This window comes from Balaenoptera borealis (assembly GCF_965194805.1).
Source record: "Balaenoptera borealis genome assembly, chromosome: 9".
Classification (NCBI taxonomy): domain Eukaryota; kingdom Metazoa; phylum Chordata; class Mammalia; order Artiodactyla; family Balaenopteridae; genus Balaenoptera; species Balaenoptera borealis.
This window is the reverse complement of record NC_138873.1, coordinates 29,466,230-29,481,052: the sequence shown is the minus strand read 5'-3', so window position 1 is coordinate 29,481,052 and position 14,823 is coordinate 29,466,230. Positions and strand designations below refer to the sequence as shown.

The window sequence follows — 14,823 nt, the reverse complement described above, 5'->3', positions numbered from 1 at the left end:
GAAATCTATTCAGATGTATATATTACTATGATTGTTACTATCTCCCAAACAGCCTTAGCAGCTTACCAACTGAAGGGTAGCAGAAAACCAGACCTTCTCCCTCCAGTAAGAAAAGTACTCTAAGCAAAATCTTACTAGCTTACTAGCCTGGTATGTGGTAAGGCCATAGTTCTGATTCTTAATTATCATCCCATTCCAGAGCCCAAATAAATAAATTACCTGTGGTTATTTTGCAGATATCTCAGTAGCTACACACACACACATGTTTCACAAAGTATTGGCCAATGCCCATTTTCACATAGCTCTTTTAGTCTAAAAATAACTTAAACTTTCATGTCTTACCAAGACTGAGAAAAGGGAGGGAAAATCAAAGAAAACTAATTTGGGAATCAGAGGGGAAACATTTAACAGGCCTGTTGGGTGTTCTCTTAATGCTGTCTTGGATCTCAGATTAAATTATTATACTTTCTGTGTTGTAGTGCTGGGTCATTTGTGCATGAGGACAAAGGCAACTTCAACTTGATATTTCTATCATCCCTGCTGTGTGAAGAGTCCTTTTCCTGGTTTATAACATCAATCACTCTAGCAATAAATCTTGGTAGTGGATATGGTCATTTAAATCTCCACCTGCACAAACAACAGAAAATAAGAGAGCCCATAAATCTCTACACCGGTGATTAACAAATTTTGGATCCTGGGCAAAGATATTATGGGGGCGGGGGGTCTCACTAATTCATTAATAAAGACTGATTTGCTGACAATCTGTTTAGTTTACAGCATAGGGGGAAAGCAAACAAGACCCTGCTAACAAAACAAAATGTTAGAGGTTAGTGAATTCCCAGCTGAGCCCAGGATTAGAGATATGGTATCTTAATGTAGGAGAGGGGTGCAGATTCCAAGCCAAAAGCTCAGAATCTGCTCTTGCATTTTGCTCTAGCCCCTCATCGTCAATGCTTAATTGCAAGGAAAGAAAACCTGGAGAACTAGTAAGAAAGATTCATGCATTCTGTCTCTCTGATTTCATTTCATCGATGTCATTCAATCCCTTGGTTTCTGGTTCCTTTTGCTTTTCTACTTACTCCCCAGATTTTCTTTTTCTCCAGGAAAGATGGTCGGGGCTGGAGTTAGAGATGGAAAAAAGACCCTTCTGAACAGGACAATTTTGCTTAACGTTTTGTAATGTCAGCTTTACATGCAGAACCCGGGTAGCCAAGAGGATGTAAGGAGAAGGCAAAGGCAGCAGGCAGCACTGGGAGGGAGGAAACCAGAAGTCCCGGACAAGGTGATGTCTGAGAGCAACTAACATTCTTAAGAGAATATTAACTGCATTTCTAGAAAGAAATTTAGGGGAAAGTTTTAATTTCATTAAGAAAAGATTATCGACTAACAAAATGTTTTCCACACACCAGTATTACTCTGTCTCATTTCCTCCACTCCCCCTAAACTGTGTGTGGTTGTGTGTGGGTGTGCAATGGTCAAGTCTGTTCGTGTACACACCGGCAGTTCCTCGATATCTTTAAAGTGACCAAGTGTAGATGGATTTTTTGGTACTTTCTCTGTCATCACCCTAATGATCTTAGAAAGCACTTATTGTCTTAATTCACCAGAGTTAAGGTGTGACGGTATCTTGGAAAAGCCACAGAGTCTTATAGGGTGTTGGCAGGAGGTGGTTGATCCCTGCCTGCATTTTAATTGGTGTTTTCTGGGGGGAAGCGGGGAGCCAGAGGATGCTAGTGAGATTTGTGGGTGGAAGGCCCAGAAAAAGCGAAAGGATGTGGTCGTTTTCCTGAAGTTCTCAGTTTCAGGCAGCTATGACCTGTTAAGAAGGAAAGCGGGCCTTAGGAGACGGGCTCCCCCCGGAGAAGGAGCTCGAGTGGCGCCCGCTCCTCCCCAGACCGGCCAAGAGTGGGAGAAGGTGACTGGTATTTGCGTCCTGCAATGGAGTTGATTCACATTGCAAGCTGGAAATCAGGGGCTGTGCGTGAGAGTTTCCCTCCGGTTGTGAAAGGGGTCTAAGAGAGTTGCTGGGGCCTGGCAGGCCCCTCCCCTGGGCTGCAAGGATCCGCCTCTATTCCCCAGATAAATTCCTAGTGTCCACCAAATTCCTCAGCGCTCTCTCACACTCCTCTACGGCCACGACTCCGGGGGTGGGGAAACAGAGCGTCGGCTTCCTGCCCGCAGAAGCCCTCGCGGCTCCTTCTCAAGACTCTGCGAAGGGGAAAGGGGTGTGAGACCCAACCAGACCCGCAACTCCCGGCTCCCAAGCTGAGGTGGCTGTCCGACACTCCACGTTCGGGGGGTCCATTGGTCTCGGGGTCTCTCTCCTCTCTTCCCTTTCTCCTCTCTCCCTTCCCTGTCTCTCTCATCCTCTCCCCCAAACATGTCCACCGGCTCCCTCAGCGATGTGGAGGACCTTCAAGAGGTGGAGATGCTGGACTGCGACGGGCTGAAAATGGACTCGAACAAGGAGTTTGTGACTTCCAACGAGAGCACCGAGGAGAGCTCCAACTGCGAGACCGGCTCTCCCCAGAAGGGCCGCGGCGGCCTGGGCAAGAGGAGGAAGGCTCCCACCAAGAAGAGCCCCTTGAGCGGGGTCAGCCAGGAAGGGAAGCAGGTCCAGCGCAATGCGGCCAACGCGCGCGAGCGGGCCCGGATGCGGGTGCTGAGCAAGGCCTTCTCCAGGCTCAAGACCACGCTGCCCTGGGTGCCCCCGGACACCAAGCTCTCCAAGCTGGACACGCTTAGGCTGGCGTCCAGCTACATCGCCCACTTGAGGCAGATCCTGGCCAACGACAAGTACGAGAACGGTTATATTCACCCGGTCAACCTGGTAAGTTCTCCGGTGCGGCGGCGGCGTCCCGGGGAGGGGGGCGGGGGCGACCCAGCGCGCCTGCAGTGGGTCCCCGGTGAGAGCGTGCGCGCCAGCCTGGGAGCCGCGCATCTCAGTCACCGCCAGCCAGCGTCTCTAGGGGACCGGTGCAGGCGAGCCCCACACGGCCCTCACTCTCTGCCTTCCAAGCCGCGGGAACGCGTTGATTTATGCGAGTATTTGACGTGGCAGCCCAATTAGGAGTTTGCAGGCGTATCGAGCTGGCAAAGAGGAAGGATCCCTCCGCGCTCGCGCCAGCGCCTTCGGGGCCGGTGCGGGACAGCGAACACCGACAAGATGCCGCGCGCTGAGGCGGCATTTTAGTAATCCTTTTATTCTTCTTTAATCTGAAGAGTAAAACTTGATTCCCCGCCCCCTCTAATTCCTGTAAATAAGAACAGCCAACTCTGTTTCTTTCCCAAGGATATGTAGAACCTTTACATATGGACACATCATGCCCCCCCATAAATGTCACATTAAGTCCCCAACTATTTAAATATTCTGCACTTCTCCTATAGATGGATTAACATTTTCGAATCCCAGAATTTCTAGCAAATACCAGCATAATCAGAACATTATCACGAGTATTAGCGTAATAAATAATATTAAAATAGGTCACTCTCCTTCAAGTTTAAGAACATGTTACTTTTTATCTTAAAAAATAATGCTCATTGAGTCTAATATTTTTCTCAACCGCATTTTACTGTTTAAGAACTATATTTTAATTCCTTTTTCATTTGATTTAATTTTAAAACTCCCAGGGGCTAAAGAAAAACAAAAACTAACTACCACCACTGTTTATATATGATAAGAAGGAGAGGTTTTCCTCTTAAAAGTCTTCTTATCGGTCGGCACTAGCGAGAGAGGTTTGAAGGTTTGAATTGTCTTCTCTCTGAATTGGTTTCAGGAATTGGGGAGGGGGGAATGCAAAACCACATTTTGCTGTGAAAAATATTTTTCCTTCTAATTAAAAGTCAGGTTTTTGAATGAGTAAACAGCTTTTTAAAATCTGGAACGAAAATGAAAGCAGTGCCTTCATTTACAGCTGCTGCTGCCTTCATCTTTGAATAAGAAACTCAAGTGAGCTTTATTATACACAGAACGGAGAAGGGAAGAGAAAGCTATGCTTGCTCAGCCCAGTAGGAACACAATGTGAAAATACGCGGCTATATTCTTTTATTAACATTATTTCTTTTTAAGAGCTGGCGATTAATTTAGAAACTGTGGTTAAAACCCGCGTTTGTGATGGAGGAAACCAAAGATAGAAGTAGGGAAATCCATGGGGGTGAAAAGAGAGAGGGCTGGGAAGCCTGACCAGGACCTCAGAAGAGGGCCAGCAGGCGCTTCACCTTGAACCCGGTGCCCAGTGGCGCGAGGTCCTTCTCGGCTTCCCTGCTCCGGTTCACCCTAGCATCTGCCTCCGGGCTGTGGCAGGAGCCACTTTGGGCTTTCCAAGGGTCTCCTCTCTTGGGTTTCACTTCGAACCCAGGGCGAGCCCCTCTTTGCTCTACCACCTCGAGCTGTGGCTTGGCGCCAACGTTGCTTTCTGCTTTACCCAGCCACAGGGCGCACTAGGTCACCGGGAAAACTGCAGAGATAACGGGCCACTCCAACTCACCGCCTGCCCCCCTACCGTGCCCTTTCCTTTGGGCGCCCTTTCCTTTGGTCTCGGGCCCCCGCCTCATCCCACCCCTCCTCCACGGCCACTTACCTCCTCCACCCTCTTCTCTCCTGCAGACGTGGCCCTTTATGGTGGCCGGGAAACCCGAGAGTGACCTGAAAGAAGTGGTGACCGCAAGCCGCTTATGTGGAACCACGGCGTCCTGACCTTGGAGGTGCGAGTCTGGGAAAGGCGCGCTCCCGGGGTGGGGGAGCGGGCCCCGGGAAGGCGACCCTTGCCCTCCCTGCTCTCTGTCTCTTCTTCACCCTTGCAACTCTCCTCTCCCTTTCCCACCCCTCGAGAACACTTTACAGCGACGAGGAGATTCGTTTCCAAACCAGAGGACATCAATTGTACTTACAACGATTCCCATCTATTTAACTTTATTAACTTCTACCGTGAATGACTCTGCGAGCCTTGCTGGTCCAAGTGCAATATGTAATTATAAATATATAAATAGATAATAAGAGCCTATCAATGTGTATCTTTTGTACAATATGTTGTAAAATGTAGATCATAGAATAGCTGACTTTGACAGTCACATTTATAAAGTAATTCACTTAAAGATATATATTTTTTTCAAACAAGTTTTGCTACTTTCAAAAATAAATCTTTCTTTATATTGCTAAAAGCCCCGACATTTGGTGTGATTTTTTTAAATATATATTTGGAATAGAAAGATGGGGAACTATGGGGGAGCTATATAATAAAAGTGGTTCTTTGGAACCTCAATCCAAACTTCTAGAGATAGACAACAATTAAATACGATTTCCACTATGAAGGTGCAGATCATATTCTGCACTGAAACCTCAAAAAGAAACTAGTCCCTCAAGTTTGCACGTTACTTTTAAGACAACTAGAAATAATGTAACTGTAAACAAAGAAAGGGAAGGATTAAAGTTATTAACAGTTACACAATTCAAGAGAAAAACACACCAGAAAAGAAAAATCTGATTTTCAGTTATTCCACAGTTTAATTGCTAACATGAGCAGGAAGGTAAACTCCACATTCTATAACTTTCCAGGCGCGTACATGAACCCAAGCAACCCATAGCTGCAAAACAGTGAAGAAATACTGGGAGTGATGAAAAACGTATATGCCATACCTTTGGAATGTGTTTTACGATTTTCAAAGGGCTGCAACGTGTATTATATATTTCTTATTAATAACTGATGAATTACTTATAACAACGCGCATGCCTGCCTTTCGGTTACATTAGCCAGCGCGTTCAGCTCCTCTCCACGACTTCCGGTGGATTGGGTTTTAATTTAAACATCTTCCAGGCTACGGAACAGCTCGTTGGGGAAGATTAAGTTGAGATAAACAGAGAGGCGAGTCCGAGGAGCCTGGGACCGGGTTCCCTCGCTGCCCCAGCGCAGCCAGCGGCGGCCGATGCGCCAGATGCCACCAGGGCTGTTTAATGTTCGGGGTTATGACCGCAGTGTTTACAAGACGTCTTCGGTTATTTATACTGTTATTCCTCGCAGAGGGCCTTGAAACTTCCGCTTCATTTGCTCTTTCTTTTCGATTTTTTTTCCTTTTTCTCGGCTCAGTTAGGTACCTTGAGTAAGAGCTCTCCCGCTCTTGCACTTACCTTCAACCCAACACCAAAGGCCGCTTACGGGGTGGAGCCCTCAGCCTGGACAGCAGGGAAGGAGCCGGCGATGCTCTTGACCCGGGGAACCGCTGTGCCAGGAGGGATGTTCTCTGCCAGAGATAGTTACCACGTTACCAAGTCCACATCTCCATTCTCCAAGCGCTGGGAACGCGGGTGACTCCTCACCCACGTACCTGTCATTCGCACGTCGGAGGACCTCTCAGGGTGTCAGGCTTCCCTCCCCCTCCCTTACCCCCTACCCGGACTTGACCCTCAAGAGAGCATTTTAAGCTCTGGCCACCTCCACCTTTCCCAAATTCGCTTCTACCAGAGGGACGGACCATCTACCCTCGCCTCACCGATCCAGAGTTCAAGTCAGAGATGCGTCCCAACGTGATTCAGTTGTCTGTGTTTCACGTTCAGCAAAATTTCCAAGCTCCCACTCACGTTTTTACAAAAAATACTCAAAATTCTGAGCACTCTACGCAGGCGGCCCCCTAAAGAAGAAATTTCTGCTTGCTCATTCTTTGACGACCCCCAACCGCAAAAGTATTTGTTAAAAAGTCCTCATGCCTCCCACCGACAAGTTGCAGCCCGTGCTTTCAGCATAAGGCCTGAAGCTGTGCACATGGGACACGCAAGTTAAGCCCTAGTTGTGCGTCCAGTTCTTTCCTGAAAAGGTTTGGATTCTCAGTTTTCTCATCTCCAAAAGTGGGGATAAACGTGATTATAATGATAATAATAATCGTACTCATACATTTCCTCTTTCACCTCACAAAGCCTTAGTGGCGCTCAAATGAAATTATAGTTTTGCAACTGCTTTGTAATGGAAAAGATCCGTGCACATATTGGTCACTTGTACTAAGTGGCTGGCGGTGAGCTGCCTATACTAGACCCGACTAGACCTGAAAGTACTCAGGCAGGGAGCTCAAGAGCATGCACAAGCGAGGGTCTTTTTATTGCAGGAACCAACACACCCCTTATATGCAATGTTGAAGGTTATAATTTCTCTCTCTCTCTCTCTCTCTCTCTCACACACACACACACACACACAATCCTTTACCCCTCCTCGATGTTCTCCCATTTTGTCCAGAGCTTTATACCAATGTGACTATTTCCTAGAAATCCAGAGTCCAGAAAAATTCAGAGAACAAAGATAGGGACTGGGACCAGCAAATAGAAGGGCTACACTGGTGCCTGGCTGTCAGCAAACCCTGAGCACAGGGCTCTCAGCCTTCGAGCCTGGGCACACTAGGGGACCCAAGGGTTGTCCACTGAAGGGAGCAAGCAACATGGTGGGAATGACTGGGTTGTGGCTACCAGTAGCCCTGGCACAGGACAACCCCCCTCCACACACACACATCCACAGTCTAAACATCTCTCCTTCCCATGGACCCTTCTCTTCTGCCAGATCATCAGTCCTCCCACACCCACCATGCCCTGCTTCCCAATGTCTGGTGCTCTTCTCAAGCCTGTCCCAGCGGGGTGTGACTTTGAGCCTACCGTGCCAGCACAGGTACTTGGCATGTCTCGATCTTAAAGGAGGCAAGCGGTATCTGAAGGAGTGGGGGACCCCCTTTACCACAAGCCAGATAGTTAGGGGTGAGGGAGGTGTGACCTCTCAGTTACAAAAAATATCTTAGAAGGTGCTTTCTAAGATAGTCTAGAAGGAGAACGACCAAAGCAGGTTGTAGAAGCCTGGAAGGAAAATGAAATGTTTCAAATAAGCATGTCTGTGAGTTCTCAGGAGGAGGAGACAGATACTGAAAGTGGACTGAAGCGGGGGAAGTCCCCTCCCCTCCCTTCTCTCTCTTTCTCCTTCTGATGGCTTCTATGACTTCTTATAGGCAATACATTGCGCTTCCAGCAGTCTTCCCCACTGTCACGTCAGACTTCTTTCTAAACAGATAAGCGGTAAACAAGGTTGGTACCTGCTAGTTATATTCAGTGATCAGTGGGAAACACTGCCCAGGGAGGCTTTTGAGCCAGGGATTGCTGGGCGTGTATGGGAATCACCTGGACAGCTCCTGGAACTAGAATGTTGGCTCCATCCATCCGAGTTCCAGATTCAAGAGGTCTGAGGTGGAGGTGAGGCCCCAGAATTTCTACTTCTAACAAGTTCCCAAAATATGCTGAGGCTACTGGTCGGGAAACCACATTCAGAATCACTGTTTGGGGATTTGTCTCATTAAAGAAACAAAAGACGTTGAAATGGAGAGAAAGAAAATATTTGGGAATTGCTTTTTCTTAAGAGGCTGCATGTTCTGGGCTCCAGTTTCGTTTACATTTCTATTCGCTGCACGGCGGCATGCAGTGTATTCTTTTTTTTTTTTTAATTAATTTATTTACTTATTTTTGGCTGTGTTGGGTCTTCGTTTCTGTGCGAGGGCTTTCTCTAGTTGTGGCAAGCAGGGGCCACTCTTCATCGCGGTGCGCGGGCCTCTCACTGTCGCGGCCTCTCTTGTTGTGGAGCACAGGCTCCAGACGCACAGGCTCAGTAATTGTGGCTCACGGGCCCAGTTGCTCCGCGGCATGTGGGATCTTCCCGGACCAGGGCTCGAACCCGTGTCCCCTGCATTGGCAGGCAGATTCTCAACCACTGCGCCACCAGGGAAGCCCCATGCAGTGTATTCTTAACGCTTAAATGCCAGTCGAGACATCAAACCGCTAGTCCTCAGAAAATATTAATAAAAGATTTGTGCAACCCTGGTGTATGGATGTGTGTGCGCGTTCGTCTGCAGCTCTCAAAGAGATTGCAGGTGATGGATTAAAGGCCTGGATGGATTAGGGCTCGGCTGCTGTTGGCTCCGTCGCGACCCCTAAGGGGGAGAGAAATCCGAGCGCCCGGGACTCATGCCCCCTACAACTTCTCGGTTGCGCAGAGGGTCCCGCGATCCAATCCAGGTCAGCAAAGCTTTCCCCTTCACTCCAGGGGGAGTAGGAGGGTTTGCTCTGGGCTGGGGCCCTGCGCTTCTGGCTGGTGGGAAGTCGGCCTGGGGTTGAGGTGCAGGGTCTCGGGCTGGTAGGGAGAACGTGGCAAGCGCCGGGTGGGGCTCTCGGGCAGGAAAGGGCCCCGAACCAAGAGGCGGAGTAGGGAACGGCACCTTTGGGGCTTTTCTACCCGGGACACAAGTTTCTGGAAGTGGGCGGGAGGAGAAGGATGGAGAATCCGATTTCGAGACCCAGCCTACACCGCCTCCTGGGTCCGCATCCCTTTCCGGGCGCCGCCTCCTAGACGGCCGGGTGCGTGTGCCAATGCGGACTGGCCCAGCGCAAAGACACCGCCAGGGAAGGTTCTAGGGTAATGACCCTGCTCAGCCAACAAGGAGAGGCGCAGACTCCAGCCAGCTGGCGAGAGGAACTTCCTTTCTTAGCTCTGCATCCTTTTCTCCAAATTCTGGCGATGCCCTAGGAAACTCGAGCGGTGCCAGTGGCATTCTTGAGAGCCAGGCTGGCTTCCTCCAGGCGTCGGGGTTCCAGGCGCCTTTGATCTTTCTATCTGGCAGGCTCAGCTGGTCCACCTCCAGCCCGTTCATGGAAAGATTAACCACCCCGAGGACTAGGCTAAAGATCCCTTCCCAGGGCAGAGGGAGGAGAAAGGGGTGGAAAGGGCAGAGAGAACAGTTGAGAATGTTTTCTAGTTATGAGACCAGACTCCTCGAGGCGACGTCATCTCATCCATTGTACCCAGCATCCAGCTTAGCGCCTGACACCTCAATACGTGTTGAACCGCCAGTGAATCATTAACTCTCTGAGGCTATGGTGAAGGAAGAAGTTAAGATACCGGGCAGTTGGAGCAAAGAAATTGACAGTGGGGCTGTTGCCATGGTTAAATTGAAGCAAACCGGGACTTCCCTGGTGGTCCAGTGGGTAAGACTCTGGGCTCCCAGTGCTGGGGGCCGGGGTTGGATCCCTGCTCAGGGAACTAGATCCCACATGCACGGCACAACTAAGAGTCCACATGCCGCAACTAAAAGATCCCGCGTGCTACAATGAAGATGGTGCAGACAAAATAAATAAATAAATAAAACATTAAAAAAATAAAATTTCTGAAAAAAAAGAGAAAGAAACCACCTCTTAGTTGAAATCTGGGTGTATATTTGAGAAAAGAATAAAGGAAGCAGACATCTTGGGACCAGATGGCATCAGCTGGGGATGGGGTTGTTTGAATTGCCCTTGCCCCTGACACTCAGATGAAGTCTGTTCTTTCCCCTCCCAGTAGAAGATGACATTATTAGTTTTGAATTTATATGGCCCTTAGGTCAGAATTATCAGCTTAAAAGGTGCTTTGAAGAGTGGGGATAATTTGAGAGACTTTATAGGATAAAATGTAGACTATACAACTAAAAGAATCCTTATTTTAAAATTAATCCAGGTCGTGATAAGTAAGTAATTTGTTGCCTTTTGTTCAGGTTAGATCTACATCTAGTGGAGGGTATAGCGGAAAAAGCTTTTGACTGAATCCTTGGGCAAGAAACTTGACCATTTAGGACCTTAGTTCTTCCATCTGAAAAAATGGGTATAATAATGACTGCTTTGCAAATGCCTACCCAAAAGGCAAATATATACGAAGCAACCTAAGTGCCCATCAACAAATGATTGGATAAAGAAGATGTGGTATACATATACAATGGAATACTAGTCAGTCATAAAAAGAATGAAAATTTACCATTTGCAGCAACATGGATGGACTTGGAGGGCATTATGCTAAGTGAAATAAGTCAGAGAAAGACAAATACTGTATGATATCACTTATATGTGGAATCTAAAAAATACAACAGACTAGTGAATATAACATAAAAGAAACATACTCACAGATATAGAGAACAAACTAGTGGTTACCAGTGGGGAAAGGGAGGAGAGGAGGGGCAATATAGAGGTAGGAGATTAAGAGGTACAAACTATTAGGTAGAAAATAAGCTACAAGGGTACATTGTACAACATGGGGAATATAGCCAATATTTTATAACAACTATAAATGGAGTATAACCTTTAAAATTGTGAATCACTATATTGTACACCTGAAACTTACATAATATTGTACATCAGCTATACTTCAATTTTAAAATTATTTTTAAAAAAGTAATGGCTGCTTTGGTAAGATAATGTATGTAGGCGATGTCTGGTACATCATGGGCACTAATTAATCTTGGTTTTTTTCCTTTCTTCTCTTCTTCTTCGGGTCATTAAGTTATAAAAGTGCCTGAAAGGATGATATGCATCTCCCCTAAATAGTTATCTACCCAGTAGTAATTATTGAGTAGAATAATTATTATATAGAATTATTAAATTCTCATGAGAATCCAGTTGCTTCAGGTCATCTTGAACGTGATTAAAACAGACCTCACCACCTTATCCACAGTGGCTCCTGCTCCTAACCCTGACCCTGACCCTGACCAGGGATTGAACCCATGCCCCCTGCATTGGGAGTGTGGAGTCTTAACTGGATCACCAGGGAAGTCCCCGGTTCCTAACTCTGTATTTCAACATTTATAACATTATCAACAACAGGTAATCATTATTTTCTTTCATTTCTCTGTTTCTTTACTTAGTTTATACTTATCCTCACTAGCTCCATGAGGGCAGGGACCATGTCTGAATAATCCACTTTTGTTTCCCAGCTCCTAGCAGAGTGACAGGCATGTGGTAAGTGTTTGAAGAGGACTGAATGTATAAAGCTTAATAATAGGCTTCTAAGAGATACCTCTGTTTTCTAGGTAAGTTCATATTGCACTGCCATAACCAAGGGCTGGTGTAAATATATCATCTAATTTTAATTTTAGAATTTGGTAATGGACACATATTCTAAAAATGAAAATAAATCTATAATGAAAAAAATCACCATCAATTCTGTTGATGGGTAATTAACCTGAAACATTAGTCCTCACCACATGCAGATTCTCCTTTTAGCACTAAATCCCAGGAAAGTGTCTATAGTAAGTACTGTGTCTTTCAAAACAATGCATGTCTCCCTTCAGTATTCTTACTATCCCTGGGGACCAGTCACCTCTAAACTTTTCTGCTTGGTTCCTGGAATTATTCACTAATGAATCTTAATAGAATGTTTTTGTTCTTCTTTTGCACTTTATGTGAATACCACCTTCTGCTGCTGCCCTCTAATCTCTCACTTTCAGGCATCTGTCACCCACTCAATAGCTCCTTCAACTTTTTTTTTTTTTTTTTCTTAACAAGCATTCTTTCTCTCCCCACCAAGGACTAAAAAGAAACCCAAGACATCTCTAAATCCGGGAGAATTTTTTAAACCAACAGGGGTCATTTAGTTACAAGGAACAAAAATCCCTTCAAACTGGCTCAAATAAAAAGGGGAATGAGGCATTGTAAAGATAGTACAAGGACTCTGGCTGACATCTCCAGGCAAAAAATAAACAGTAGGGAAAAATCTATTGGGAAACTGAAAGTCAAGAGTACAACTCCCTTCCTCTCTCTCTGGAGCTCTCTGGGCTCTTATCTCTGCTTTCTCTGCCAGTCTTCTGCATTTCCTCTTCTGATTTTCTGTGCTGACTTACTTTCTACTTCTCCTGAACTTTTTATTTCAGATGGAACTTGTTTGTTAAGTTGCTATGGCCCCAATTCTATAAGAACATGCAGTTGCAGGCTCTACTATCCAAAATTTTAGTCTCAGCACCTCTTAATTTGAATTCTTAAGATAAGGAATATGCATATGGACTACTATAGACTCGTTCTAAGAGGCTCTGATTAAATTCCCCAGGTCAGTTGTACGCCTCTTGTCCTGTCGGCTCTGGTTGGCTGGGGATGGATGGACAGGTGGGCTGATGGCTGGGGCAGATTCTTTTGAGATGTAGGCTCTGGGTGAGACAAGAATCCCAAATCTGTTTGCTACAAATGTAATCTAAAGCAATCAGGGTTGAGGTGTCTGCATATGGGCCACCTGGTTGTATTCTGGTACACCAATGGTGAGCAACATGTGTTTGCAAAGAGGTCATGTTGTATTTGTAATGGGGGGAAAGGGTAGAGATACCAACATCAAGAAAACATATATACATATAACCAAATGATCTACTTTATGGAATAGAATAATTTTATTGAGAAAATCACCACTGGTATGCCAGTGCTATTACTGGGCATATTTAGGAAAATGCTAACTCGTATAGATTCAGCTTTATTAATTTTCTTCATCCATCTGCATTACACAGAGACCATGCATATGAACAATCATATTTCATCTTCAAAACAACCCTAACTACAAGGTATTATCATCCTTACTTTTCATGTAAAGCAGCTGAAACACAGAGAGGGGAAGTAAATCACCAGAAGTTATATGGTGGATTAGTGGCAGAAAGCTGAGTATAGAATTTTTCTACTTAATTAAACTGAAATGGTCTCCTGCCTTGAAAATAGGAGACTCCCCAGGATAAAAGAAATTAAGGATGATTATAACCCTATAAAAGAAAGAAATCCTTACAAGAAGGGCATGACACGATGCTTTTTTCAATCAGAATTTTTGTTTTATGAAAAAACAAAAAAACTCTTTTAGACTTATTTAAAAACTCTTTTAAAAAACTCTTTTAGACTTGTTAATATTTTTTATCCTCTACCACTATTAAAGATACAAAAAAGGAAACTATAAGCAAAATAAGTTAGTTAAAATAGTCCAAAAACCTGTTTTGCAGTCAGAGTGCAATTCATTCCGAATTATTTATTTACTCCGTCATTAAAATCTAGTGATTTTCCACCCATTACGTATCAGTTTTTGTCATGTAATAAACTACCCCAGAACCCAACGGCTTAATACTGTAAGCATTTGTTATTGCTCATGCGTCTACAAGTCAGCTGTGCAGTTCTGCTGATCTGGACAGGGCTATGCTGTTCTCACTCAGCTTTCTCATATATCTGTGGTTGGGGGGCAATTTGTCTGAGAGCTAGCTGGTCAAGGATGGCCTCACTCACATGTCTGATGACAGGCCGGCTACTGGCTGAGGTGATGAGGGTGACAGAGCCACGTGTCTCTCATCATCCAATAGGCCGGCATGTACTTGCTTTCATGGTGACTGGGGAGGGAAGAGAAACTCACAAGCTTCTTAGACTTGGGTTCAAAGCTTGCTAGTGTCACTTTGGCTGTGTTGTATTGGCTAATGCCAGTCACAGAGCATCCTAGGTTCAAGGGGTGGGGAAATAGATGCTACTTCTTGATGGGAAAAGCTGCAGTCACATCGCATAGAGCACGGATACAGAGAAGGGTGAGATTTGGGACCATTTTTATAATTAATCTGCCATATTAAGGTTTTCCTAAAACTTCTTCATATTCAGAGTCTAGCCTTTCTGAATTATTTCCCACTTTGAATTGTCAATATCTAGTGCTGTACCACCCATTTTGTCCTCTGGGTTACAAAGAATATTTCTTAGAAGATTTTTCCTCTATAATTACTGTGATTTTCTTCCAAGCCACTGATACACATTCTGCAAATTTCAGTGCTTACCCTTTCTTGATTTTGTCAGAAGGGAGGATAAAGAAAATACCAACAAAAGTTAATCATACCCACCTTTCTTTTACCTATTCTTAGAAATTTGGAGGTTCTTCTGACACTAGTTTCATTACTTGACATGTATAAGAGGATGAATGGTGGCCTCAAAGACATCAGATCCTAATCCCTGAAAACTGTAAATATTATCATAATTGGAAAAAAGTCTTTGCAGATGCAATTAAGTTAAGGATG

At 45.4% G+C, this 14,823-nt stretch overlaps 2 protein-coding genes across 20 annotated transcripts in view; one reads left to right on the top strand and one right to left on the bottom strand.

The window, feature by feature from the left end:
• LOC309635014 (uncharacterized protein) overlaps nt 1–14,823 on the bottom strand; it is a 165,887-nt gene that overhangs the window by 122,844 nt on the left and 28,220 nt on the right. For 2 of the 19 annotated variants that reach the window (XR_014248562.1, XR_014248563.1), the window contains exon 2: nt 6,125–6,237. The exons of 15 other annotated variants lie outside the window; for them this stretch is intronic. The gene's annotated coding sequence lies outside the window, so the exon portion shown is untranslated. Of the gene's footprint in view, nt 1–4,580; nt 4,663–6,124; nt 8,424–8,735; nt 13,715–14,823 lie in introns of those variants that run through there. 2 more of the 19 variants (XR_014248574.1, XR_014248575.1) reach the window with 2 other exon arrangements.
• Nucleotides 1,958–5,160, top strand: TCF21 (transcription factor 21). Its single transcript, XM_082405754.1, has 2 exons — nt 1,958–2,830; nt 4,607–5,160. Exons 1-2 carry the CDS (start codon nt 2,381–2,383, stop codon nt 4,694–4,696), a joined length of 540 nt encoding a protein of 179 aa, XP_082261880.1. The 5' UTR covers nt 1,958–2,380; the 3' UTR covers nt 4,697–5,160.